Source organism: Anas acuta, chromosome 2 (assembly GCF_963932015.1).
Source record: "Anas acuta chromosome 2, bAnaAcu1.1, whole genome shotgun sequence".
In the NCBI taxonomy this organism is placed as follows: Eukaryota; Metazoa; Chordata; class Aves; order Anseriformes; family Anatidae; genus Anas; species Anas acuta.
This window is the reverse complement of record NC_088980.1, coordinates 36,938,832-36,964,928: the sequence shown is the minus strand read 5'-3', so window position 1 is coordinate 36,964,928 and position 26,097 is coordinate 36,938,832. Positions and strand designations below refer to the sequence as shown.

General features: G+C 36.2%; 1 protein-coding gene across 2 annotated transcripts in view; it reads left to right on the top strand.

Moving 5' to 3' along the window:
- ANKRD28 (ankyrin repeat domain 28) overlaps nucleotides 1-26,097 on the top strand; it is a 116,116-nt gene that overhangs the window by 64,223 nt on the left and 25,796 nt on the right. For both annotated transcript variants that reach the window (XM_068674290.1, XM_068674289.1), the window contains exons 4-11: nucleotides 6,738-6,808; nucleotides 9,742-9,942; nucleotides 10,713-10,800; nucleotides 14,997-15,139; nucleotides 16,473-16,685; nucleotides 22,413-22,491; nucleotides 22,951-23,065; nucleotides 23,500-23,582. In XM_068674290.1, coding sequence (XP_068530391.1) covers nucleotides 6,738-6,808; nucleotides 9,742-9,942; nucleotides 10,713-10,800; nucleotides 14,997-15,139; nucleotides 16,473-16,685; nucleotides 22,413-22,491; nucleotides 22,951-23,065; nucleotides 23,500-23,582 — 993 coding nt within the window. The remainder of the gene's footprint in view (nucleotides 1-6,737; nucleotides 6,809-9,741; nucleotides 9,943-10,712; nucleotides 10,801-14,996; nucleotides 15,140-16,472; nucleotides 16,686-22,412; nucleotides 22,492-22,950; nucleotides 23,066-23,499; nucleotides 23,583-26,097) is intronic.

Here is a 26,097-nt window from a genome sequence, read left to right as displayed (position 1 = left end):
TTGTGAACAGCAAAGAAAATTGATTTGGTGGCTCCTGTCTGGGGCTTGACATTTAGATTTTTTTGTTTGTTTGATTTTATTTATTTTTTTAATCTTGAGGCAGCGCTTCAGTGAATTTACTAATAAACTTGTCCCCTAAAGATGTGAATGTTTTACAAGCAAATTCTCCTAACACTATGGTCTCTTGAAGTCTGGATATTGAAATCATCCCTCTTCTTTAGATTGCAGCTAGTTATGTTATTAACATTACCTAAATTTGTTACATAAGGAGATGAACAGTAAATATGAGGCATAAAGATGCTTGTTTATAGAATGATGGAACAGAAGATCATATATTAGTCTCTTAAAATTTTAGAAGCATTTTTTTCATATTATGCTGTAAAGAGCCATAACATCCATCAAAGTTGTATTACTACAGTGTATAATGTGCAACTTCATGTCCTGATACAAAAGTATATCTGTTTACTTTGCTTAATTGCACTGAATTTGTCTAAATACTTGATGACAAACTACTGAGAAGTAGAAAGCAACATAATTTAGTCTTGTGTAACTGAATGTCAAGATCCAAATTTTGTTCTTTCAAAGAAGTCCTGATAAAGACTCAAACTCTTCTTTCAGCTAAGTGCTGCAGGGGACTGTTCTGATGGGGCTTATTCTGTTCTAAAAAAAATTATTTTTTTTTTCATTTGTCCCAAACTCTCTTTTTAAAATGCTATCAGAGTAGTTCCTGCAGGCAGGTGAGATGTGAGGAGCAGGATGGATTAGTATTAGTATGATCCCAGATTGTGTTCCCTTGATTAATAACTTTTTTTCATGTTTTCTTTAACATAACACGCAGCCTGTTACTGCTTTCACTGAAATTAGCAGGCTTCATGAAAAGAAACATGAGTTATGTTGTTTACTTTCAAGTAGGATTAGTTACTGTTATTGCACTGATACTTAATACTAACATAACACATTTCTGTTTGTTTAACCCCAAATTTTCACTGCATGGAGCTCAGCATACACAAATGTGTGGTCTACATCTCATTAAGGTTTGGAAGCCTCTGAGTATTTGTTGTGCTTTCTTGTGGGTCAGCTGAACCGTGTAATCATCATCCTGCTGCTGGAAAACTAGCGTTAATGTAACAACATAGACTTTGTAGGATAGCAAAGACATTGCTCCAACATTGCTCCCCTCAAGCTGGGTTTCTTTGAGCTCATTCTCAAGCCACGCAAGTATTAAAAGTGCTACTTGCGTGCAATGGCAATCAAACAGTTGAGCTGTTGAAAGGCTATCGCTGAGAAAATATCAGTGGAATGAAGCTTCCTTTGTTTGGGTTGCAAACATCCCCATGTGCAAAGGCCTGTGGTTTCACAGGCACTCCTTTTACACTGGCTGTATCTTTTGGCCGCTTCCTCTTCCTTCCTTCAACAATGTGAGCAACAATTTTCTCTTTAGAGCCGTCCTCACTGTCCTCTGGCAGCAGTTGCTGTGTAGAAGGTAGCTGAAGGAAGCAGCTCTAACTTTTTATGAGAGAGACCAACTCTCACAGCTTACGAAAAAGTGTAAATGTTCATTAGCTCAGGGAGTCTGAGAAACTTGTGCTGCTCTTTAATGTCTGAGAGGTGGCAAAAACTGTTCAGGCAAGAGAAATTCTGGAGGATAACTTGGACTTGATTGTGCTTATCTTCCAGTATTTCTCCATGTTTTTGTCTGTTTGATTGTTTTGTAACAATAAAAATAAAAGTAGATGTTGAAGAATAATTGTGGCTGCTCAAAAGACATACCAGTCCTATCCCTCTCAATTTTTATAGATTATACTGTACAATAGATTTATACTATTATAGATCCCCTATTACACATTTAGCTTCTACATAGGTAGAAGCTGTCTCTCAAAGTCTTACTCATGATTTTGCAGCAATAATTTTCCAAGTTTCCAGTTTCTCAATAGGAAGTTAGTTCATATTTCACTAATTGTTCAAATCGTCATCTGAAGTTGTCTTCTATTTTACAAGGTTTTTTCTGCATCTCCCCTTGAATGTTCACATAATTTTCTAGCAGAGGAAAAGTTTTTTTTCATCTGTTCATTCCATTGTGACAATTTCTGCCTGCTGCTTTTAAGTATTTCCATGGTCCTAGATAAAAAGTGGATCAGTCTAAAAGGAAAAAACTTCCAAAACTAATACAAGCCCTCAGGAAAATAGTTAAATAGAATTTAATCACAGTGTAAACTATTGGTTATTCTTAGTGATTTGTACCTGGGATCTTCCTAATTCTGCAAAGTTTGTTACCTTTTTTTAATGTAGTCTAAGGATCTTATTTACATCTTTTACTCTTAAATAAACACGTTTTCAGAGTGTCAAATACTGAACAGTAGGTGTCTATTTTACATGCAAGTGGAAACAGTTTTGCTTTATTTGCTTATATTATGTTGTTGTACAATTGCTGGCACATCTTGTACAATAATAAAGGGAAATATTGTCCTTGACAGCCTAAAAATACAGACTACAAACTGGCAGAATGGTGGAAGGCAATTCAATACTTAAAGTTAGTACTGTGGGCAAAGACAGAAAGGTCAGTTCCATTGTATTCCTTTTCTGAATCTATTTCCAGCTAGTGATATCTAAATGCTGTAGTACTTTTTATAAGGAAATCTGCAAATTGGAAGAATTCTGGTGTTGAGTAACAGGCAGGGATTGTCATGGCAAGCTAGCAATATTTCTTATGGAAGGAGAACAGAGGTGAAGTGGATAAAATATAGCTGCATACAGTTTTATGTGACTTTATGGATGAAGAGAGAGGTGTGTGACTGTTTCGTGCAGCCCAGTCAACTGTCCATTGCCTGTCTCTTCAAGAGAAGAAGGGTTGAGATGATAGCTTCTGCTCAAGTGTAAGGGTATTGAAACCAGGGGAGTAGCAACTGCATCACAGAAACATACGTCTGGGTATTGGGGGACATACGGATGTGGCCTGATAAAATTAAAGTTTTCAAAAATCATTTGATAAATTGATGCATGTATTGAGTTCAATACATGTCTCTTGGAAAATGGATTTGCTAAAAGTAAGCACAGGTGGGCTTTTCAGTAGCTACTGTACGAGATACATAAAATGTCTTTGTCAGTCTTGTAAGTGCAGCTTTGCAAAATGGGATTTAGTATTCAGGGAGGTAAGAAGAATTTGTAACACTTCCCTCTGCAGTTTGAAGAGCAAAAATACTCCTTTCAAGTTTGCCTGGATTTGTAAACTGTCTAGGCTGTACCAGTAAAGTTGTTGATGCAGGGAAGTTTTTGCTTAATCTGTCAGTTGAGTCCACCAACGTGGAAGAGTATGTTGGGTTGTTTGAACACTGCAAACTGCTGCACAAGGTGCACGAGAAGGTATTGAGAAGGTGAGCGGTGCCCTGCTGGGCACATCAGCAGGTTGAGCTTCCCAGAGATAACACAGCCCAGTAATTTATATGCATGCATGCGTTCAAATCATCTTTAACAAAAGACAATTCAGTAAAGGTGTAATGTATTTTCTAACATTTATTTGCAGTGATCTGCAGTAGAGCTTTACCTCAAAGTATAAAGGCTGCGAACTTCGTCCCTGTGGGTATGGGTACGTTTAGGTTTCAGGGAGCTTTCTGTCTCATCTCTTTCAGATGCTCATCTGAAGGGGGAACTGAAGCATTTTCTCAAATCATGCTGTAAGAAGTAAAAACAACCTAGAGAGGGGACTAGATGCAAGGTTGTTTGGAGAGGCTGTTTTATGAAATGTAAATCGTTCTTGGCAGCATGTCGTCTTGGAGAAATTTAATGGGGAACATCTCTGGATGTTGATTTAAAATACTATTTTGTTTAATGTAGGTAGAGCTACGTCTCTCCTGATTCCCATAGTATTCCTACATTAATAGTGCATACAAACGTGGTTGTTTTTTTTTATTGTACATCTGTTTTAATTATTTTAACTTTGCCTTTCAATCCAATGGGTTTGGAGCCCATGGGTTTTTTTGTTGTGAAGAAGCAAACTGGGTTGCTTTTTCTTAGATGAGTGCATCAAAGAGACATGTCTTTTGTCAGAAGTGAGCTTTGTTCTTCCATTGTCAGAGAATCTACAATTTTTTATGCATTTGAAAAGATAACTTGTTTTACTGTTCACTTATTACATTTCTTTGATGAATATAGGATGTCCTAGACTTATGTTTAGGCTTATTTTAGGTGAAAGATCACTTATGGGGCAGGGCCATTACTGTTTTGTGTTTTGTTCTTCTGAGGGGCCATGTTACTTTTAAACATCACTTCAAATTTCTTTAGATGCTTCTTTAACTACCAGAAACAAAACCACCTTTTGGTATTCTCTTCTTTTAGTCCTAGCTAGTTTGGTTAACTTACCACTGATAAAAGCTTTTATATGTCATCTTTTTGTATTTATTCCTGCCCTCTTCTGATGGGCTTTTTAGACTGTTAACCTACCAAAAATATCAGTGAGCGACTTGGCTGAGCCCATAAACACATCATGGAGCCTCAGCAGGTTCTCATGGAAATTAAGTAAGTGCCACTTCCTTGCAGTGGGATTGTGCTGGGTGTGGGGCTCCTCCTAGCTCAGGCTTGATCGCCTGGGTGGATCTGACCTGACCTCAGACCCTGAGAATGCATTTTCCAGAGGAAAATCAGAATGGTGACTAGTAACTCTCTTCATTCTTACTGTGTATCATACTTTGCGTTAAAACACTTCAAAGATGTTTGTATCCTAAAGTTAGAAGCAGAAAGCAATTAGACTTTGAAAGTCCTCCTTCCTTGGTTGTTGGCTGTAGGTGTGAAGTTAGGTGGAGCTTGGTGCATCATTTGGGCTCGTTGTTTTGTCTGATGTGCTAAAACCAAGAAGTGGCTAAAAATAACCTGGAAGACAGTCAGAAGAATTGAAGACTTCTGTCTGATATGTCATCCATTGATTATATTCTCATTTACTGATTATTCAGGTCGTCTTTTGGGAAAGATTACCAAAAATCCTAAGAAAATTCTGCTGACATTTATAGCCATCAAATTATTTTTCACTTGGGCTCTATGCAGAATTAGATATAGTCTATTGCATTATGCTACATGACATGATGCACTACAGTAGGTCCTTTTGATGTTTGACAAAAGTAGATGTTTATGCTAAGATTAAGTCTCTTAAACTTTTGTTCGAATATATTTTTCTTGAGTGGAGTTAGACTTCTTCTCTGTTCCTTCAAAATTATTTTCCAAAAACTTTAGAACTTGGAGAGACCTATAAAGCTTCTGAAATACAGACAAGGAAGGAAAAAAGTCCTTGAAATTGTAACCAATAATTAGAGACCTCAGGCTCTGTCATGTACTTGGAGGAAGACCTAGGGTCAAAGTGGGAGTTTGGTTCCAAAATCAGCTGCTTTGTTGTGTTCTTAAGTCAGAAGGGGAAGGATTGACCACAAAAAACAAACTCACAGAACTGACTTCACATCTTTGTGTTGTGTAGTACACGCAGTCATCAGTTTGTATGGACAGTTAAGTTCCTTGGTCGGGTTGTTCAGGTAACTGGGAAGGATTTCACTGTTGGTGCAGGTCTGGCAGACTTGGACCAAAATACCCCGTTTCTAAGCCGAGTATCCTTACCAGTATCCTGACCAGTAGCTTGTTTGATGCTTTGTGCCTTACAGATCTTTCATCCTTATTTATTTATTTATTATCTGTATAGAAAAAAATAAAGTTGGTTCTGAAATAGTACTGATATGGTTAGCTTGAGAAATTAATAATCTCTGACCAGATAACATTAATGTTACTGTAGGGTATCATCCATTACTCCATGAATCATTTTTAAGAATATTTCCAAATTATATTTGCAAACATTTAGTTTAAATTCTCATGCCTCTGTAAAGTCTTCTGTTTCCAAATACAGATGGCTAAATTTCCACACAAGGTATTAAGAAATGTATAAGGCTTTGGGTACGTGTATATACACATAGAAATATAAATGCATATACATACATCATTTAAAAATTAAACAATTAAGCTTCTTGCAGTAAGTAGTTAAGCTGCTTCCTTCAGGAAAAGTCCCCCACCCTTCTTTCCTTTTATTATTAAAAAAAAAAATCCCAAACCAGATTTGTCTCTTAAAGATGTTTGTGCAACCTCTGTTCCTGTGTAGGACAGCTCTTTCTTGGGCATGCTTTTAGGATTAGAGAGGTGTGGTTGTTACAGTCTAGCTCAGGCAGGGAGGTCCTGCAGTGGGCTAGGTGTCCTGGTGGAGTAGAGAAGATGCGTTCCCAAACCCCCAGTAGAAGAGGAAGTGTTATTCTACCTACCTACTGTCCTACATCATCCCACACCTGGACAGTAGACTATCCGATGGCAAGGAAACTGGAGGGTCAGGGAATAGTTGCAGCCTCTCTCTTCATTAAAGGAGAATTTCATCTACATTGGGAAAGTGTGAGATTTTTGTTGCTGAATGAAGGCAATGAATCTGTCTTTCTAACCCAACTGTCTTTTATGTACCTTTAGAAGTACAAAAGATTATAGAGGATTACCTGGTATAAAAAGATGAGTACATTTTGATGGAAGGGTATTATAGATGGAGTGTTAAAAAGAATTTTCTCAAAGAGCGGACTTCAGCTGGAGTAAAGACTTATTTTTTGGGTGTTGTGCTGTAAGCCTGGAATAAGCATTTTCCAACTGTTCTCTCCCTGTACATGAGAATATTTAACTCTTTATAATAAACACATTGTTAATTTCTGTTGTTTTCATATTTTTTGTTACAGGAGCTAGAGTTAATGCCAAAGACAGCAAATGGTTGACTCCTTTACACAGAGCTGTGGCATCTTGTAGTGAGGTATGCTTTTTTTTTGACTGCTTTGTATTAAGATAAGACATCTCAAAGTACCTTCTGTTCTTTGTTCAGCTTTTTACAAAGTAAAACTCCTCCAAATGGTTGGAACTGCAGAACACTTGAAACAATTTGTTTAACATATTGACAGTACATATATATTTATCATATGTCAGTGTAGGAAGAAAGGAGGAAAACAATAAACTTGCAGATTTCAGCTTTGCTCTTTACTTAAATGCCATCTCCCTAGCAGAGAAGATTCTGCATGTGATGTTCTGAACTCCACTTTACCTTTTTTTTTTTATGGTAACCAGAATGGTTCAGCATAAGGGAACTAGAGATGAAATAGGATTTAATATGGAATGTGCAGCACAATGTGCCTTTTTTTTCATGTCTTAAGAAAGAAACAAACAAAACAAATCCCAACCCTAATGAGTAATGATAGTATTGAAAACCACTTTAAAACTTATAAATGAAATATTTATAAAGGTTTTGAAGTCTACCAGTAACACAGTTATGAGAATGTAGTGATTTAAGAGTGAATTTGTTATTGTTCCTCTGTTGTTGATGTTCTTATAAAAATTTAAATGTATGTAGAAGATCAAAACAGAGAAATGCTGTGCTTGTTATGTGGAAGAGTTTATGCAAAATTATCTCCTTTGAGATCTTGAGTCAGGCTGATGCTCACTTCAGTACGTCTCATAAGAAAAGGTGTTTTGGTTTGAGGGGTGTGTGCTCTTTAACATTCTGTGCATGTGATTGTTTGAGAAGATGGAATTGAATAGTTTGGTTTTGGCAAGCACCGAGCTTCAAGTATTCAATCCACAAACTATCTCAACAGCCCTTGCTTCAGCTTTTGCTTTAGAATTCCCTAAATTATATTCTTTTGTCACTATCATTAATAGCTAAGTTACATGGAGATGGTGTTATTCAAAACCATCTTTGAAAATCAAGGAAACCTTATTCACAAATGCAGTTTGTTCTTTTTGAGTTTTTTTTAGGCTTCAGTCAGCTCCCAAAGGAGCTGAAGTACCAAATACTGCATCCCTCAGAGGGACAACAAAACTCATGAAATCAGTGAAGCTTGTAGAGAGGAGGGCTGCAGTCAAACTGGACCTAAATGATAACTTCAAGAAATGTGACCATGCTCTTTGTTTTTTTATTTAATGTGGAATATTTTAAACAAAATACTAACCAAAGGTGCAAACAACGCAAGTAAACCAATCAGACCATTTAGCCTAACAGCAGGGGTAGGCTCTTGTTGGAATTTTCTATTTATAAACATGGCACGTCATTGGAGACCGCACAAATGGAGAGGTGGTTGGTACGCGTAGGCACTGGTTTGCAGCTGACAGTCGTACGTGGTTTTAAGGCATTAAATGAAAAAAGCTGTAATGACAAAAACCCTGATAGTGATTTCAGTAAAACATGCGGTCTTATCCTTGAAGCAAGGGCACTTGCAGTCAAATAAAGACACTGAATGATGCAAAATTGCTGCTGTTATGGATTTTGCTGTCAGCTGCATGAGTTCAAGCAACTTCATGTCAAGACTGTCAGGCTCCAGACCTTAATATTTGCATACTCTTGTCTATGTACTACAGTCTGCTTTGCTGGGGGAATCTGAACAGATTCACTAGTTTTTTAAATATGTTAATATGTATCCATAGAGAAGTAGAAGACGGGATATTTTTATGCAACTTATATGTTTTAGTATGGTGCTTTCTTCTGCAGCAGTTAATAGCTATTCTGAAGTTTCTTTGTTCCAATTATGTTTTTTCTTAAGATTTGGTTCAAAAAAGCCAAAAGTTCAAAATACTGATTAGATTTTCAAGTGTTAAATCTACTTAAGTTTTTCTTAGACAATAAAAATTGTTGCATTTATCACTTAAATTACAAGTGTGTGATGCAGTATTTTAACTTTCATATTTGTTCCTATTTTCTTTTTTTTATTAAAATAGAAGAAATTTCAGTTTCTTGACATAATTTATTGCACTTAATAGAATCCAGTGTTATTTAGCATTCTGCTCATGGCTGAGAATAATACCTAGCTGTTGTACCACAGTGTGATTTGAAATTTCCATTAACTACTTTTCATAATATATTTTAAGTTCAAAGTGCCAGCCATTTGTTTGTGTGCTCAGTGTTTGAGTTGGAAGTCACTTAAAGCAATTAGTGAATTGTGGGAACGTCATAAAGTTGATGCAAAATGCAGTATTCATTGTCATGTTAATGCCAATAAGTGATTTTTTTTCTATCTTTCAGTTTTGTGCACGTATTTTAATTGGACTTGTTTATCTTGCCTTATAAAATTTTCATAGCTTTTGCATTTAACAAAAGGAAATGAATACTGGCTTTGTGAGATGGAATTTAGTGCAGTATTTTGAAACATTTTTTTCAGGAGTTTTGCAACAGCATATGCTGAAACTCTTTGTGATGTTGCTCTGTTTTATCTGTGGTTCTCTAAATGTACATGTCATAAGTTCATCTGTCTCTCTGACATTTCTAGATTTTGGCAGTTCAAAAGTTTTGCCTAGCAAATTGATGAAAGTGCATTGTAAGTTCATAGAAACTTACTAATCTTTGGCAATGGAGGAATTCCTGAGGAGATTTATTGAGCTTTGTAAATTAGTTGTGATGATGAAATAACTTGCCAGCTGGTCCACAGAATTGGAAAAAAGACCTCGAAATGGTTGATGCAGTTGAATCCTGTAGGGAGTATGTTCCTCATGTCCTTGAGAGGATTCAGAAGGGTGGATTTATGATAAAGTACCAAACCACAAGAATATGCTTACAAAAGAACAAATTGCAGATGGTTTTATTCCATTAGACTTTATATATGGTGTATGCATACGCAAATATATATTTAGATTTAAAGTGTAGCATTTAAAATCTTTACTAAGTGGCTTGTTTTTTATTTCCATGTTTTTAAATGTTTTCAGGATGCTGTTCAGGTGTTGTTAAAGCATTCAGCAGATGTCAATGCTCGTGATAAGAACTGGCAGACACCCCTACATATAGCAGCTGCAAACAAAGCTGTGAAATGTGCTGAGGCTTTGGTGCCTCTTCTAAGTAATGTAAATGTGTCTGATCGAGCAGGCAGAACCGCATTGCATCATGCAGCCTTCAGCGGACACGTTGAGGTATGAGTTATTTTTCTTAGCTTGTTTCCTATGCATTGTTCTGTCCAACACATTCTAATTTTTATCTTCTCAGGTAAAAATTGTGTTTCTCCCTATCCCTTCAAAAAACACAGGCCAAACCCCTATTTCGTATTTCAGTTCGTCTTTTGCATGGATCTGTGTACAGATTGGTTGTGTTATACCATTTAGTTAGAATATTATTATACCATACCTTTCTAAAGACATGAGCAAATTTATCTGAGTTAACTGGAGTCTAAATTAGTAATAGATAAATTTAAAATGGGAAAAAAAAATGATATTTTTCTGTTCAGTAGATAGTGAATATATAGAATCTGCTGCCACTGAAAGGGGAGAAAGTACATGCAACAAGCTCCAACTTACTAGTTTTCAAACCCTGAAAAGTGATTCTTGAGAAATTCGTACAGTAATTGTCTCCAATTACCTACCACAAATTGGCAGAAGGCATGCTTTTAGCGATTACCTTTGATACATCCCTTAGCCTGAAGATCTCAAAGATTTCACAGGTTTGTCATATTTAATTTATAAATCTTTTTTGTTGGTGTCGAATTTTCTGTTCCTTACAGTCCCTTTGTTATTGCTGCCAAGGTGGATGACCAATTTTTTAAGAACGTGGAATATTCAAAACCGCACATATTGAAATTCTTTGAAACACACACATTTTTGTCTTCTCCTCTGATTTTCTTTGCCTAAGTTTTAAGTAGACTTTTCCACTGTGAATAAAGGATTTCTTTTCTTTCTGTTTGTCCCAGATGGTCAGCTTGCTGTTGTCTAGAGGAGCCAATATTAATGCATTTGACAAGAAAGACAGAAGAGCTATACACTGGGCAGCATATATGGGTATGTACATATTTGCAGTTGATTACTATGGTGATAGTTAAAATAAAAATAACCTTATGTTTAGTGGATTTGTATATTTCTGGGAAAAATACTTAGATGATAAGCGTTAAAGTTATCTGTGAATTTGCCAGAAAACCATTAATAGTACACTTCTAATGGCCATGTAAATATGTTTTTGTGGTTGGAAAATGAATTTGTTTGAAAAGGAAAAATCAATTTTTATCTAAAAATAGGAAACTATGTTCCTTACTCAGCAGGAGTCTAATCATAGGTGTAGCTTTGCAGCAGTGCTGAACAAAAAGCAACCAATTACTACAAGAGGCACCTCAAACAGAGGGTGGTTATGCCAGCTTGCTCCTAAGTAATTCACATGCAGCTGCTGATTGTATTTGTCATTGCAGAATGTATTGTGCCTGTTCAGAAGCCAAAAAACACTTCAAAACACATGTTCATTTCATGCCTCTAACTTTCAGAAAGTCTAAAGTTCTTCTTTGACGTGTGCAATGTGCCATATATGAACAGTGAACAACCAAGTTTCAGTACCAGTTTCAAGAAGACAACAGTTGATGATTCCATCATCTTACTTGTTATTCAGCATTTTAGCTTATTGTTTCATAACCTTATCCAGCCAAGGGAAAAAAGTAATAGCAGTAGCATCAGTCTTGTGTGAGTCTACATGGGAATTTGAAGATGAAATATAGAACTAAAATGTGATCATATGTGATTTGTTGTTTCTTTTCATTTTTCTTTGTATTTAATATAATTAAATGTTAGATTTCCCTAGAAAATACGTATTTATATGCACGTGTTATCTTATGAAACTTAAAGAGAAGAACATTCAGGAGAACACGGTCCTATTCTTTACAGCATTATTTTTTTTCAGAGGTGATTTAATGTGAACATTGTGGTTTTTTGTGTTTTTGTTTTTTTTCAGTTAGTCTAAGATAAAAATAGCACTTGAAACTAACATCTCAGTGAAAACCTTGAACTGTGGTTTACAAAGGAGCATCTTGTATATAAATTAATGTACAAGGAGATTAATTCCTCTACTACCCCTTCTCTGAGTAAAATGAACAATTTTTATTCTATCTGATATCAAACAAAAAATAAGGCATAAGCTGGGAGATTATGTAGGCATCTGTATGGCATGGGTAACTCTGCCTTGGCAGTCTGATCTTAGGCAAAATGTCCCTGAATATGCAGTTTGATATTCATGTTCATAATTAGAAATTAGATACTCACCTATAAATACGCATAATGTTTTATAATGTGTACGGGAGAGGAGAGGAGCAGTTGTTAACAATAGATTTGAAGTTGCTAATTAAACACATTTCTCATCTGTTATTCAAAAAGTAGTGACATCGAGTATCTTACACCTGCTTTCCCAGTCTCGCCATGAAAAAGAATCACAGAATCACAGAATTTCTAGGTTGGAAGAGACCTCAAGATCATCGAGTCCAACCTCTGACCTAACGCTAACAGTCCCCACTAAACCATATCCCTAAGCTCTACATCTAAACGTCTTTTAAAGACTTCCAGGGATGGTGACTCCACCACTTCCCTGGGCAGCCTGTTCCAATGCCTAACAACCCTTTCGGTAAAGAAGTTCTTCCTAACATCTAACCTAAAACTCCCCTGGCGCAGCTTTAGCCCATTCCCCCTCGTCCTGTCACCAGGCACGTGGGAGAACAGGCCAACCCCCACCTCACTACAGCCTCCTTTAAGGTATCTGTAGAGAGCGATAAGGTCGCCCCTGAGCCTCCTCTTCTCCAGGCTGAACAAGCCCAAAAGAGCAGCATGTATGTGTGTGTTAACTTACCCTATTTAAATACCATTTGATGAAAAACCTTACGCTGAGCTTCAGAGGATTGACGATGAATTGTTCATTGTATGAAATATGCTTTGGTCCAAGGACTAAAAATTCCAGTCTTTACAAATGAAAAAAGAAGCATTCACTTACAGATTTAGGCTTCACATAAAAGTGATCATCTCACAAATGCCTGGATTTATTCAAAAGTAGAATTATTAACTATTGTCTTTGCAGATTTCTGTAGTTTAGGCCAATTTCAAATTAGTCCTATGTCCCTGCCAGTATAGGTCTGAAATAATCTGATAGGAATGAAAAATAAGGCTGCGAAATGCTGAAAAGAACAATAGGACGGTGCTGAGATGTCTTCAGAAGAAAAGATTTGAAGATGCTAGTAAATTTTGAAGAGACTGTGACAGCATTAATACTCTGAAGTTATTTTTTGAAAGCCCGTGGAATTGTACTTGAAGAACTGATACCAGTTAAACAGAGAAGTTGGACAACAGCCTTCATTATTGATCCAACATTCTTTGGAATATTTTGTATTAGTATTTCATAATTATTTAGAGAAATTTCTTTGACAGGCTGATCAATCACTTTAAGGTGACTGTTTGCAAAATTTTTGTTGAATGCAAGTAAATGCATGAGATGGCAGAGATTTGACAAATATCAGATAGACGTTTTCTGGCTTGTGCTCACCAGGATGGAAAAAAAAAATCCTCTATTTTTCAGATGAGCTACATTTATTCCAATTTTAATGAGTGCTATTTCATAGGCTATTAGCAGGAAATTCTCTTAATGAACAGAGTGGGAAAAATGTCATTCATCTGATGTCTGTCATCCTAGAAGTACTTGCACACAATAGAGTAGGAAAAAAGAACTCCTAGAGGAGTTCAAACGAGCAAAAGAAATCCTGATATCTCTCCCTCACAATTTCCAGCCATTTTACATTGCTCCAGTTGTTAGAAGAAAGCCTTAAAGCTTTTCCACTGGATAAAATAGACCGTAGAGTAAAAAAGAAATTAGGCTTTTCGTCATTCTCCTATAAATAACTTTGTAGGGTTACATCCATTGTTTCCCTTCCTTCCTGCTTTTCACACGGCTCCTTTGCTGTCCAGCTGTAATGCTGCAACCAAAATGGACTTGGGATCGTGAGTGTTAGCGCTGCCCTTGTCAGCGTGTGGGAATGGCTCCTGAGCGCTTCCTACTTGAAGTGTCTCGCTCTTCTGTGTGAGTGTCTTCCACTGATTGCTGTTTGCGTTTAAATGCAGGTCAGGGATTTTTGTTTTGTTTTTTTCCCTTCACTTTAAAGTTCTGTGCCACTGCTCTGTTCAGTATTTCTCTTTCTTTCACCACTTTCAATATCTTGTGTACTTCTGTCTGTCATGCAGGGCTTGTTTCCATTCTTGTCTCCGCTATGTTTGGGTAATAAGATGAGTATCATGTTTAACTTTCTCTTTCTTGGTCTTTTTTACGATACTGAAGTAATGCAGAAATCATAGAATGAAATGCTGCAGCCCCTCCCATTGCCCTGGTTAGCTCGGTGTGCTTCTGATCTGTAGAGCTAGGTGAGGGTCTTTGTGTATTTTGGGGCCATGCAGTACTGTGGTGACTGAAAGTTTATTAAAACATCTTTGTATTCCTTTGGGTAGATATTTCCTTTCCAAAATTCTGTACATTACTTTAATCGTTGAAAAAGCAGCCCCCCTTTGTTTATGAAGCACTTAAACTGAGGGTTGGATTTGATGCATGGTACTTAAATGTCTGACTGGATAACCATAAGTATTCAGTGTTCCTCTCCTTCCCCTCTCCCCCACATTTTTTTTTAAAGCTGAGATAAGGGTTTCACTTGAAAGGTAAAACAAAAAAATCCTACTTCTTTATGATTCAGGTAAAGCACTAAATCTATCAGCCTATTTGCATTGAGTGTTCTCTTTTATTCTGCAGACTTTGTCATGATTGTCCACGTGGCATAAGTTTTTGTGTTTTCAATGATAGATTTGTTTGGCAATTAAATTAACTGAGCCAGAAGGACAGATTTTTGGCTACCTCCTTTTCATAGCTTCTCTCTTGGAGCACAGCGTCACAGTGGCAAGAAAACTGAAACTGGAGCCAGGAGACATGGTCAAGGAAAGAGCTCGACTGTGCCTTGCAAGAGTGTGATTACCGGAGGGGGTTATGTTGAAATACCCTCCTCTGGAGATGAATAATGTATGTGGCTTTTGTAGTTCATGAAAAAATTAGAGAACAACTCCTTACTTTCCAAATTAGGTCCGAATGAATAATGTTTAGTTCGTATTACAATAATTGTACAATTATTCCATTTGTAAATCTGTTCTGAGGAATATAAAATACAGCTTTTTTTTTTGTTTTGTCTTTATTCTTTTAGGACATATTGAAGTTGTGAAATTACTTGTGGCCCATGGAGCTGAAGTAACGTGCAAAGACAAGAAATCATATACACCCTTACATGCTGCAGCATCTAGTGGGATGATCAGTGTAGTCAAATACCTTCTAGACCTTGGAGTTGATGTAAGGAAGAATAAAAGTGATACTTTCGTTGTTGTTTGAAATGCTCTTGTTATTATTGTAGTACACTGTTTGTGTGTGTGTTTATGAAATGGTGAAAATAGTGAAAGTATTTTTGACAATCTTCACGTGCTTCGTGTTTTTTTTATAGTTGTGCTTTTTTGTTACAAAATTTCATTTCTCCAGGTAGCTTTAGAGCTTTGCAGTTTTTGCAGAATTGTTTGAAAATAAATTTGTGTTTAATACTATTTTTGTTCACTTGGTATTTCTGACTCTCAGACTGGAACTCAGGAAATAGGAATTCCGTTCCCAGCCTTGCCACACATATCCCTTTTGAACTGCAGGAAATTGAACTCTTTTGCCTCAGTTCTTTGTAAAATGTAGATGTTACTGAATTTCTTATACCACATATACTTTGAGAAATGTTATGGATTGTCAGAAACTTTAATACTAGATTAAGGAAGGCCATATTAATGTAGAAATGCAAAATAAATTAAGAGGCAGTACAGTACCTGCATATAGAAAGTATGTTAACAGAAAACTGTGAAACCTGTAAGAAAGGTACATTTTGCATCATATTTTACCTTTGCAAGATTGCAGAGTGCTGCCCAAGGTTTATCTTGAGAAGTAGATCAGAATTCAGTATCCCATTGTGCACAACAAATTTGATTTCTCCCTCTTCCCTGACTCACAAAAAGTACATACTTCAGTCTTGTTTGGTTTAGAGATCAGATCTGATGTTTTCTGTCTTGGATACTTCAGCAGTGGCATTTATATTATAGTTCATTAGCGAAGCATGTGTGTTTGCATTTTAGAAGTAGTTCATAACCAAAATTCTTGTTATCCTCAGGTCCCGAGTATCATTAAGAAGTTAGCCTGTGTGCGTGTGTGTGTGTCTGCATCTAGGAGTTATAGATTTAAATGACTAAAACTTATTTTGGGGAGATTCTCCGTCCTTTTGACACCTGTTTTTAACAGAAACCTGCACATGCTGTTGAGAAATGATAGAGATCCCTGAGGTGCTTAAGCTGCTAGTCTGTAATGTCTGTACAAATTGTCACTGCTGACATGCTTTGTGTGTATCCAGTTGCATACTGCATACAGGAAACTGGCATAGACACAATTGGAGGAGGTTGGCTCTGTTGAAAAACAGTTATACCCTTCCCCTTCTCAGTCGAAGCAGTACATCCAGACCTTGCTCTTAATTCCTGGCTTTGAAGAATTCAAAAACAGAATAAAGTTGTCTCATGACACCACATTTTCTTTGTGGTAATTAAACACTGCAGTCAGACAGGTTTTTGCTTATTAACTAATTTTTTGTTGTTGTTGTTGACAGATGAATGAACCAAATGCCTATGGAAATACTCCGCTCCATGTGGCTTGCTACAACGGACAAGATGTTGTAGTGAATGAACTCATAGACTGCGGTGCTAATGTGAATCAAATGAATGAGAAAGGTTTTACACCTTTGCACTTTGCTGCTGCGTCGACACATGGAGCATTGTGTCTAGAACTTTTGGTCTGCAACGGAGCAGATGTAAATATGAAGGTAGGTGAATCCAAAGTCATCAATTTGCTCTTATAGATGCAGTATAGCTTTATCAAAGGTGACTTCTCAAAGCTGTTGGGGCAATGTGTAGAAGTTCTTACTAATTGTTGGAGTCCTGTGAAAAGTATTGTAGAAAAAATAAGATTGCTTCGAAGAAGTTGGTCTAAATGTTAAATCTATGGGATGTAGTAAGAAGCCCAGAAGGAAAAGATGACAATAGTATCTGGTCAATCTTGACTATGTTTAAATATGAGAAGTCTCTGTAATCTTGTTTTCCCGAGTCTGTCTATATGAGTAAGAGCAAATCGTAATGCATAATTTTCTTATAAACAAAAAGCATAAAAGAAATGAAAGATTTTTCAGAGAAATGTGTGAAACAGGCCAATGGCTGGAGCAGTTGTATGAAGGGTAAAATAGACCCTTGAGAGAGATGATATGTCCTTTCTTTCATGTGAAGCTAATTTTGGCTTTAGTAATAAAAGCTTAATTGTGTTCAGAAGTATTCAGTGTCAGGTGTCTTGACAGGCTGGGGGAAGTGGGAAATAAGTATGTGGAAGGAAGAGTCCAAAAGTACAGTGTATCTAATTGCCTGTACCACTGCTCACCTGTGGTAGGAAGAGAAGTATCTATACTCATTTCTTTTTTTTCTCTGTATTAATAGTTATATCAATTTCAGTGCTATTTGAGTCAGAGGCGAATATTTGAACAGTTTAAAATTTGTTTAAAATCTTTTTTTTGTGTGTGTGTGGTTAACTTTCATGTTAGAACTTCACACTAATTTTCAGCTAATTCTAAAATACGATTATGTGTCTATTACTAAAAATACATAGCCCACTGAAAATTTGGGAGTAATTTAAATAGTTTATTTGATTTGTAAAAATCCTAGGTGTACGTTACGGTTCGCTTTTACATACATTTAAATGTGGAGCTCCTTTAATGAAGATGTGCTTAAAATTGGTTGTGGAAAAATGCGTTACTAAAGTGCCTTGAAGATGTAAAGAGTTACGCTGTAGTGTTTACAGCCAATTAGTCATAAAATCTGCAGGTCACAGTTCATTTATTCTTGTTGCCAGCTTTCTGCTCTACTGATGTCCCAGACTGGATATGACTGAGGGTTTAGCGTTACAGAGCTGTCTTCTGTCCTCCATCCTTGAAACCACATTTCTCAATAATGTATGTTCTGTCATGAAAAGAATCCCAAAATGTTAAATATAATAATGATTATGTACATATGTTGCATGCACAAATAGGAAGAAAACAAAAGAAGGATCAATGTTGCTAAGTAAAGAATTACTGTTTCCCTATACACTGGTTTGCAAGGGCTCATGGCTTTGTACATCTGATGTAGAAGAAAAAAGCAGGGAGGAGTTTGTTTCAGAAAAATGTGCAGTAAGCAAAGTTTTTGTTTTTTTTTTTTTTTTGGCTATTCATTTTCAAATACACCTTAATGATAGGTTAGGAATGAAAATGAAAAATCTCCAACATTCTGTTAGGATAATTAAACACTGCTGAAGATTACTATAATCTTTATGCTTGAACTTTAAATACAAATCTTTGTTATGGTATACGCTGTAGGTATTGCCTACATTCAGTCAGTTGTAACACTAAATAACCTCAGGAACTGTGCAAAGAACAGCTAGTATCTTCAAATTGACTGGCAATGTTCCTAATTCTTTGAAGCTTGCAATGTGGGTGAATTGTTGTTTGGAAGTAACAAAAGATGTATTGGCATCAGAGAGATGCATTGTTGCCTTCCTTCCCACTCAGTTTCAAGTTATTGAATCCAAAGCATAGATTTGATAGTTCCTCTAATTAATAATAAATGGATGATCAGAAGTTTCCACATGGGTGAACCCAGGCTTTCTTTTAAAAGCATACTCTGATACAAGAGAATATATGTATTTTTTAAACCTGATGGCTAGAAACTGCGGCCTGAAGCGTATCAGAGAGCTGAGAACTTCAGCTGAAGTCTCCTAAGAGCTTGGTACAGATTTGGCTTCTGAAGTTTTGTGTTTCAGAAGAAAAGGCCTTCATACTGGAAAGGGTTAGGCGCTATCACGGAATCATTCAGGTTGGAAAAGACCTCTGAGATCATCTAGTCCAACCTTAAACCTAGTACTGAAGTCCACCACTAACCCACCACTAAGTTCTAAATTTACAGGTTTCTTGAAGACCTCCAGGGATGGTGACTCAACCACTTCCCTGGGCAGCCTATTCCAATGCTGCACAACTCTTTCTGAGAAGAAATTTCTCCTAACATCCAACCTAAACCTCCACTTGTGCAACTTGAGGCCATTTGCCCTCATCTTAACACTTGGTGCTTGGGAGAAGAGTCCAATCCCCACCTCGCCAGCTTTAGATATATGTGGCTGTATTTACAACATGTTGATTTACTAAGTAACAGAACTATGAAGTGCAAAATGAAACAAGTAGGGTTGTGTGGAGGTTTCAAGCGATTATAGCTGGAAAATATAATTCATTCCTTGTTTGTGCACCAACATGTTTCCACTGTAATTCTGTTAATAACATTTCTGTGGATTTCTATCTATGTGACTGATTTTGGTCTGTGAATCTAGGCCTGAAGGTGGAACAGCCTTGCTTTGTATATGAACACTTATGAATTGCAATGCTGAGAAGTACTGAGGCAAAAGAAAATAATTTCCAAGTCAACATCTGCTTCCCTGGAAAGCCCTGTGAAGATAAATCTTGGAGTTAATATAAAGAATAATCCCTAAAAAAATAGTAGAGGAAAACTAAATCAGAATTCATTCTGTGGCTAATAATCATTTGTACAGTTTTAAAATGGGATGCTCTTAGAGGATTTTACTAAGTATTTATTGAAAGCAAACTTGTTTGGTTTCCAGATAGTATGGATGATGTTCAAAGTATTTCATACAGTAGTTCATATAATTGCTTTTTATCACCTCTGTAGAGGAAGGGCATCATTTCATAATTGTTACTGTGCTTTGTCAGTACCTGTATGCTCCTGTAGAGGAGTGAATCCTGTTAGGGACTGCTCATTGTTGCAGCGCTCTTTCCTCACCATTCGGGATTTCCATGCAAGGAAGAACACATTGAAATGGGCTGGTATTCATTATTTTATGGACCCCTGGGTGTTTGAAAATTCAATGTCCTAAATAGAAGTATTTTATTTCCATTTCTGATACTAGAATGTAGGAATTGTTGCTAGAGGGAGATTTCATTTGGAGACCTCAGTAAAGCTCGGTAGCCTAAGTATAGTTAATATCTGAGAACTCACTTCACAGAATACCTTGTGCTGTGTGTTCACTGTTTCAGTCTAATAGAAATTACTGCTCTTAGCATTTTTTTATGATCTTAAGTATTTTGTGCATATGTTTTCTGTAGTGATAGAGTGACTTCTTTCCTGTTACCCACACATAACTGCGTTTCAGTGAATACAATTAAAAGTAATCATTAGCCCATAGATATTTAGTCATGTGCTATCCAATCTTGTAAGATCGGGCAGCTATATTTGACTTAATATTTAGATGTATAACTGTGAGGGCAGGAAAAAAAGGAGATTGAAGCAAAAGTTTTGAAGATAACCTCCTTGCTTATGAAGCCCAACCTCCTGGCATCTAAGGAAATGGTTACAAAGATTTTACCCAATACAATGAGCCTTACTATCTCATTACCTAAGAGACTTGATTCCTTGTTCTGATATATTCTGATATGTTCTGTATATCCTTCCCCAGTGGCAATGTCCAAGAAGGGAATTCTGAATACCGTCTTATACCTAGAACTTCATATTCAACACGGAAATCATCACCTTAAATTAATTTTATACTTTTTCTATGTTTATATGTTGATAGACAATTGCATATTGTACTATTTCTGAGTTGCAAAGAAATCTGAGACTATTAGACTGGAGAGAGACTGTGAATGAAATCCATCGTCTTACAAATCCGCGTTACAAACTTTTTAAAGTAAATTGGAGCAGAGTGAATCTAAAAATATATTATTGATTCTACGGTGTTTTTTATTTGAACTGGAAAATTACTTTGTTGCTTATTTTGCTGTTCTTATGTTGTCTTTTGACAACTTGCTTGATCACCACACTACTTAGTTTCTGATACTGTCACATTAAATTGTATTTAATGTCCCTGTGAGGTACGTTAGCGAGACTTGGATCTGTTTTTTTTGTTGTTTTTTTTTTTCTGTTCCATCTTCTTATTAGCCTTCCTTTGAGATACAGTTTTAGCACCTTCTGTAAAAACTACAGTTTTAGCACCATCTAAAATTACTCTGTTGTTGACTTGACTAATTTATTTCCTTACGTTCTCAAAGTTTTCTTCTTTCAGTTTTAGAATGTTAGTTACCAAAGCAGCTTTTGGTCACTCATTCAAACTAAGCTTATTTTATACAGTCATTTTTCTTACATTTACTGTTGGATAGAGGTAGGTAGACATTAAAAGAAAATTATCTGTGCAAAAAAAATAAATAAATCAGAGGTCAGAGATTGCTTAGGGAAGTTGTTTGTGTTGTGTTTATTTGGCCTTTTTTAAGGCCTTCAATGACAGAAGTTCTTGAAGGAAAAATGATTGTCCAATTCCTCCACTGGATTTGAATTAATTATTCTGTGTTTCTTTGCTGTTACTGTGTATATGTGGATGTGCCTTTTGGGTTATTTGCTGTCAAAGAAATCTGCTAGCTGAGACATCTGGAGACATCTTGGTTGTTGTCATAAGGTTTTGTTTTTTTTTCTTTCAGTCTAGGTCTGAGAATTTGATGTTTCCCGTAATTGAATTGTTCTAGGTGTTGCATGCTGCTTTTTGCAGTGATGTTACTAAAAATTTCATGTCCATCTGAAGGATCCATAGCAGATTTGAGTAACACATCCTTAGAAGTTTTGTCATTTAGTTTCAAAGGAAGAGTAAAGATGAGGAGACACTTTTGCACAGCAGTGATCAGTGATATTTCAATACATATATTCATATCATATGTTGCCCCTCCTCTCTTTCGCTTGCAGACAAAAGTAAGAACTCTTTTCTGCAGTAAAGCTTTCCATTATGTACGATAAATAATAAGAAAAAAAAGTCATCCTAAAGTAATGATCACAGAAATAAACTGTTTCTGTAAGTGTGTTTAGATTGTGCTGTTTAAAAATTGCAAGTCTCTTATGCATTATCGTTGGCCTACTTGAAGGGCATATTTACTGGGTGAATGACTAAGTGCATGCTCGGTATGCATTTCAAATGTATAATGCCTATTATGTTTGAATAGCTCTACCCTAGGATTACTGGTGGTTTATGATAAATTACTTTCAAGTATTGCTTCACAGAAATATTAGTGGAACATGCGAGCTTTTAGTGTGTTGTCTTCTAATACAATGTGTAAACATCCATTGTAAATACATGGATAATAATGAAAAACAAAGTTGTTTTCTTTTCAAGAAACAAATTTCATTTAAAGAAGCATTTTGTTATTTTAGACTTGAGTGGGGGGCATAGGCTTGTTGCTGACATTGTGTGCTGTCATCAGCCTCTTGAAAGTGATTATCCTAAAGGCATAATTGTGAGTGAACAGGCTTCCTTGAGTTGTCACCCAGAGCTGGAAGAGTGATTAAGAGCAGCTCTTTTGAAAAGCTTACCAGGAAGAATTTAAAGGAGAGAGTAGAGGGGAGAGAACTATGTCCTTTTTCTTTGCCAGTTCTGATGGATTACTCTGGTTATAAGTAAACACTGTTCTTGTTTTTTTCTTTTTCAGAGTAAAGATGGGAAAACACCTTTGCACATGACAGCAATCCATGGTAGATTTTCAAGATCTCAAACCATCATTCAAAACGGTAAAAAAAATAAATAAAAAATGGGTAGGAGTAGTTTTGTCATCAGTTTTCCTATATTACAAGTATTTTCCTCTTTTCTATTGATAGCAATGTATTGAAAGTTTGTTGGGTTTTGTTTATATCCAGTGTCCAGCAGTAGTTCAGTTAATGGTGGAGTCTGGTATCTCTGCCTATAAAGTTTGAAAGAGTTGTTTATTTTTCAGAATGCAGGGAAAAATATTAATTTGTCTTCCACAGCCAAGTTTCAGAAGGTTTGTCCTGTATTGGTAGATAAGAAAATACGTTTTGCTTATTGTTAATACTAAATAGCACTGAAAGCATTACAAAATTGAAATCCAGAACAGTCGCTCATGGACAATAATTAATGTTGCTTAAATTATCATCAGTACTGTTTTTTTCTAACAGAAGTATCTGTATGCCTATGTGTATTCTTAGGTAATAATTATGTTTTTATTGCAGGAGCTGAAATAGACTGTGAAGACAAGAATGGAAATACTCCTTTGCACATAGCAGCTAGATATGGCCATGAGCTATTAATCAACACTCTGATTACGAGTGGTGCTGACACTGCAAAGTAGGTAACATTTACTGACATGAATGCAAGCTGAGAGAATGTAGAAATGTATTTATTAGACTAACAAGAGTAGTATGATTTTTTTATATTGTATTTAACTTGAAAGAGGGAATACTTTGTGAACTATCCTGTACTGTGCTTTTAAGTAGCTACACAGTACATCACAACTGATACAAAAAGAAAGAGAATCAATTTTTCTCTGTAAAGCAATGTATATGAAATAAAAACTCTGAAAATTTTAATGAACTATTGCACTGAATTAATGCATCCTGCCTAGATTGTAAGAAATTGTCTAATATGTGAGGTTTTGTGTTGGCTCAGTGTTACAATTAGATTGTTTGGTGAACAAACCATGCATGATCACTTTGGCACAGTCGTGTTTGTTTTATTTCAATTGTAATGAAACTGTGATACCTGATTATGGTGTATCTTAGGCGGGGTATACATGGGATGTTTCCTCTCCATTTGGCAGCATTAAGTGGATTTTCAGACTGCTGCAGAAAGCTCCTCTCATCAGGTAGGATACTCTTTAAAATCTTATGGCTGCTTTGTACTTCATTTTTTATTCCATAAAATAGCTTTTAATTAAATCTTAACTTAGTAATAGATAGGATTGTTTAGAGTGCTGGGGACAGTGTTGGTTTTTTTTTTGCTTTTAATGGACAGTATGTAGAAAAAGTGCGTGCAAACTTGTACAGAAGTAATTTCTTTACCCCCCCAAAAATCATCCAAATTGAAAGAATGTCTCTATAACGTCTAAAATGTTTCAAGTTGCCCAAAGAGGTGGAATACTGGCCCAGGCCATAATAGGCCTTCAAGGACAAAAGCTCTAATGACTTCAGCATCCTTCATTTCCCTTACTGAAGATTCAGTATGGCAAAGAAATCCATGAAGAAGATTTGCAAGTGATTTCTGTGACTTTTACATGAACTGAGCAAACTTAGATGAAAAGCTAGCCTGGAGCAAAGAATCAGTAGCTTGACCATTTATAAAAGTCAAACTGAAAAGACTGGATACTGCTAACACTTTAGTACACGCTCTTGGTGTGGGGATTGGTGTCTGTGGACTGTGTACCCTTTTTGGTTTTGTGAGGAAGGGTCTTGTTTATGTGAAGTAAGAATCTCTGACTTTTAAAGTCATTAATATTCATTTTTGACCTTGGGGGTAAAAAAAAAAGTGCTTTGTTGCAGTACTGAGAAACATTTAAGTAATTGGTATGAGACAAGCAACCTAGGGATCTGCAAAGGTATTGAGGACTACTTATTGATTCAAGTCGCTAAGCTATGTGTATCTTAACTTGCTTGCCATGTACTTGTGTTTACTCAAATGGAAGGCAAAGGTAACAGCACACGTAAAAACTATGTTTTGTGGACATAGAGCCTTGAAGAGTAGTACGCCTGAACAACACATCCTATGTGCTGTTCGCTGTTCATGGCTGTTGAACAATTCTTTTTAAAAGAAAAAAGAAAAAAGGAGGAAAAAGCTTTCCCATGGAGATGTACTGACATTGGAGTTCTGGTGAAGAAGTTCTGCTACATAAAAAGATAAAAAGAAGACTCTTAAGAAAATATTGTACTTCTCTCAAACAAAAAAAAATACAGCTTTGAAAACTGATTTAAATAGTAATTTTTGTGTCATGATATGTGATTAGGTGTAGAATTGCAGTTAGGGTATCTTAGATAATTTTAATTCTACTACTATGCCTGTGTTTCAGCCTGCAGGCTTGTTGCATTTAATTTCAAGAGTCGAAATAAAATCACAAGGAAGCTTTCATACATAAATTTGAAAAGTGGGAAGTGCCATAATGATGATAGTAATAATAATTTGTTTATTCCTGTATTTATTTTAAGAATGATCTTAAGAAATTTAGGGGGAGCACTGCAGGATAAACACAGCGTAATCCTCTTTTGAGAAGTTTCTTTTTAACCTCCAAAATTTTACTTATGCCTTAAGGCATAACAAGTTTTTTTAAACTCTTCAAGTAAGCCTTTTGTGCTAGTGGATCTTAGTGCTTTGGTTATTTATATGGTGTCTCACACTTTTAAACTAAAGTTTTAGCTGCTGTGACACCTGTGGATGTCATCTGTGTTCAGTGAATTAGTTAGGATCAGAGAATATCCCGAGTTGGAAGGGACCCATAAGGATCATCGAGTCCAACTCCTGGCACCACGCAGGCTTACCCAAAAATTAAGACCATGTGACTAAGTGCACAGTCCAAACACTTCTTAAACTCCAACAGACTTGGTGCAGTGCCTACTTCCCTGGGGTGCCTGTTCCAGTGCGGGACAACCTGACAGTGTTATGATGTTACTGGTGTTTTCTCTCTCGTATTTGGAAACAGTGAATTTTTAAAGCCATGTATCTTTTTTATTGCATTGTTAGGTTTCTTATACACCATTCTTTCCTTCCCCCTGCTTGCTTACTTACCAAACCTGAAGAATTGGTCAAATGCTTTCTTGCTCCAAAGTAAATTGAAGGTGAGGGCATGGAATTGTGTCAAGGAAGTTTTATTTACTTGAAACAATTCTCAAGGAGCATAAATCCAGTACAAGTTCTCATTAAGATGAAAGAAGTTATAGTTGCTCTAATTTATTATTACTTTTGTCTGCATGGATCTTGTGCCAAGTTTTATGGAGTAAGTTGTAATAGGAGTCAGTTTTGCATGTTTTCTGTAGCTAAAATTACCCAGAGGAGATGATTTGTGCCCTTGTTTTTAAAAAGCTTATCATGCTACTCTGTGACTTCTAGTTCAGGTACTGCCTTTATAATTTGCCATTTACAGCACAACAGGTTTAGAATCAATTAGGGAGCAAAGAGTTTGTGGGCAGAAGCATGAATGTGTGCTAATTGCTGTCAAATGCTAGAATCCTCCTTTGGAAGAGGGGAGAAGGGATTGTCCTGAACATATTATAATTTAGCTGAGACGCCCAGTTTATTTGAATAGACTTTGCCTTTCCTACTACAAATGCAGCTTTTTATTCAGATACCTATCTTACCAACAAAGGTAAGGTTAAGTAATCAGACTATTAATT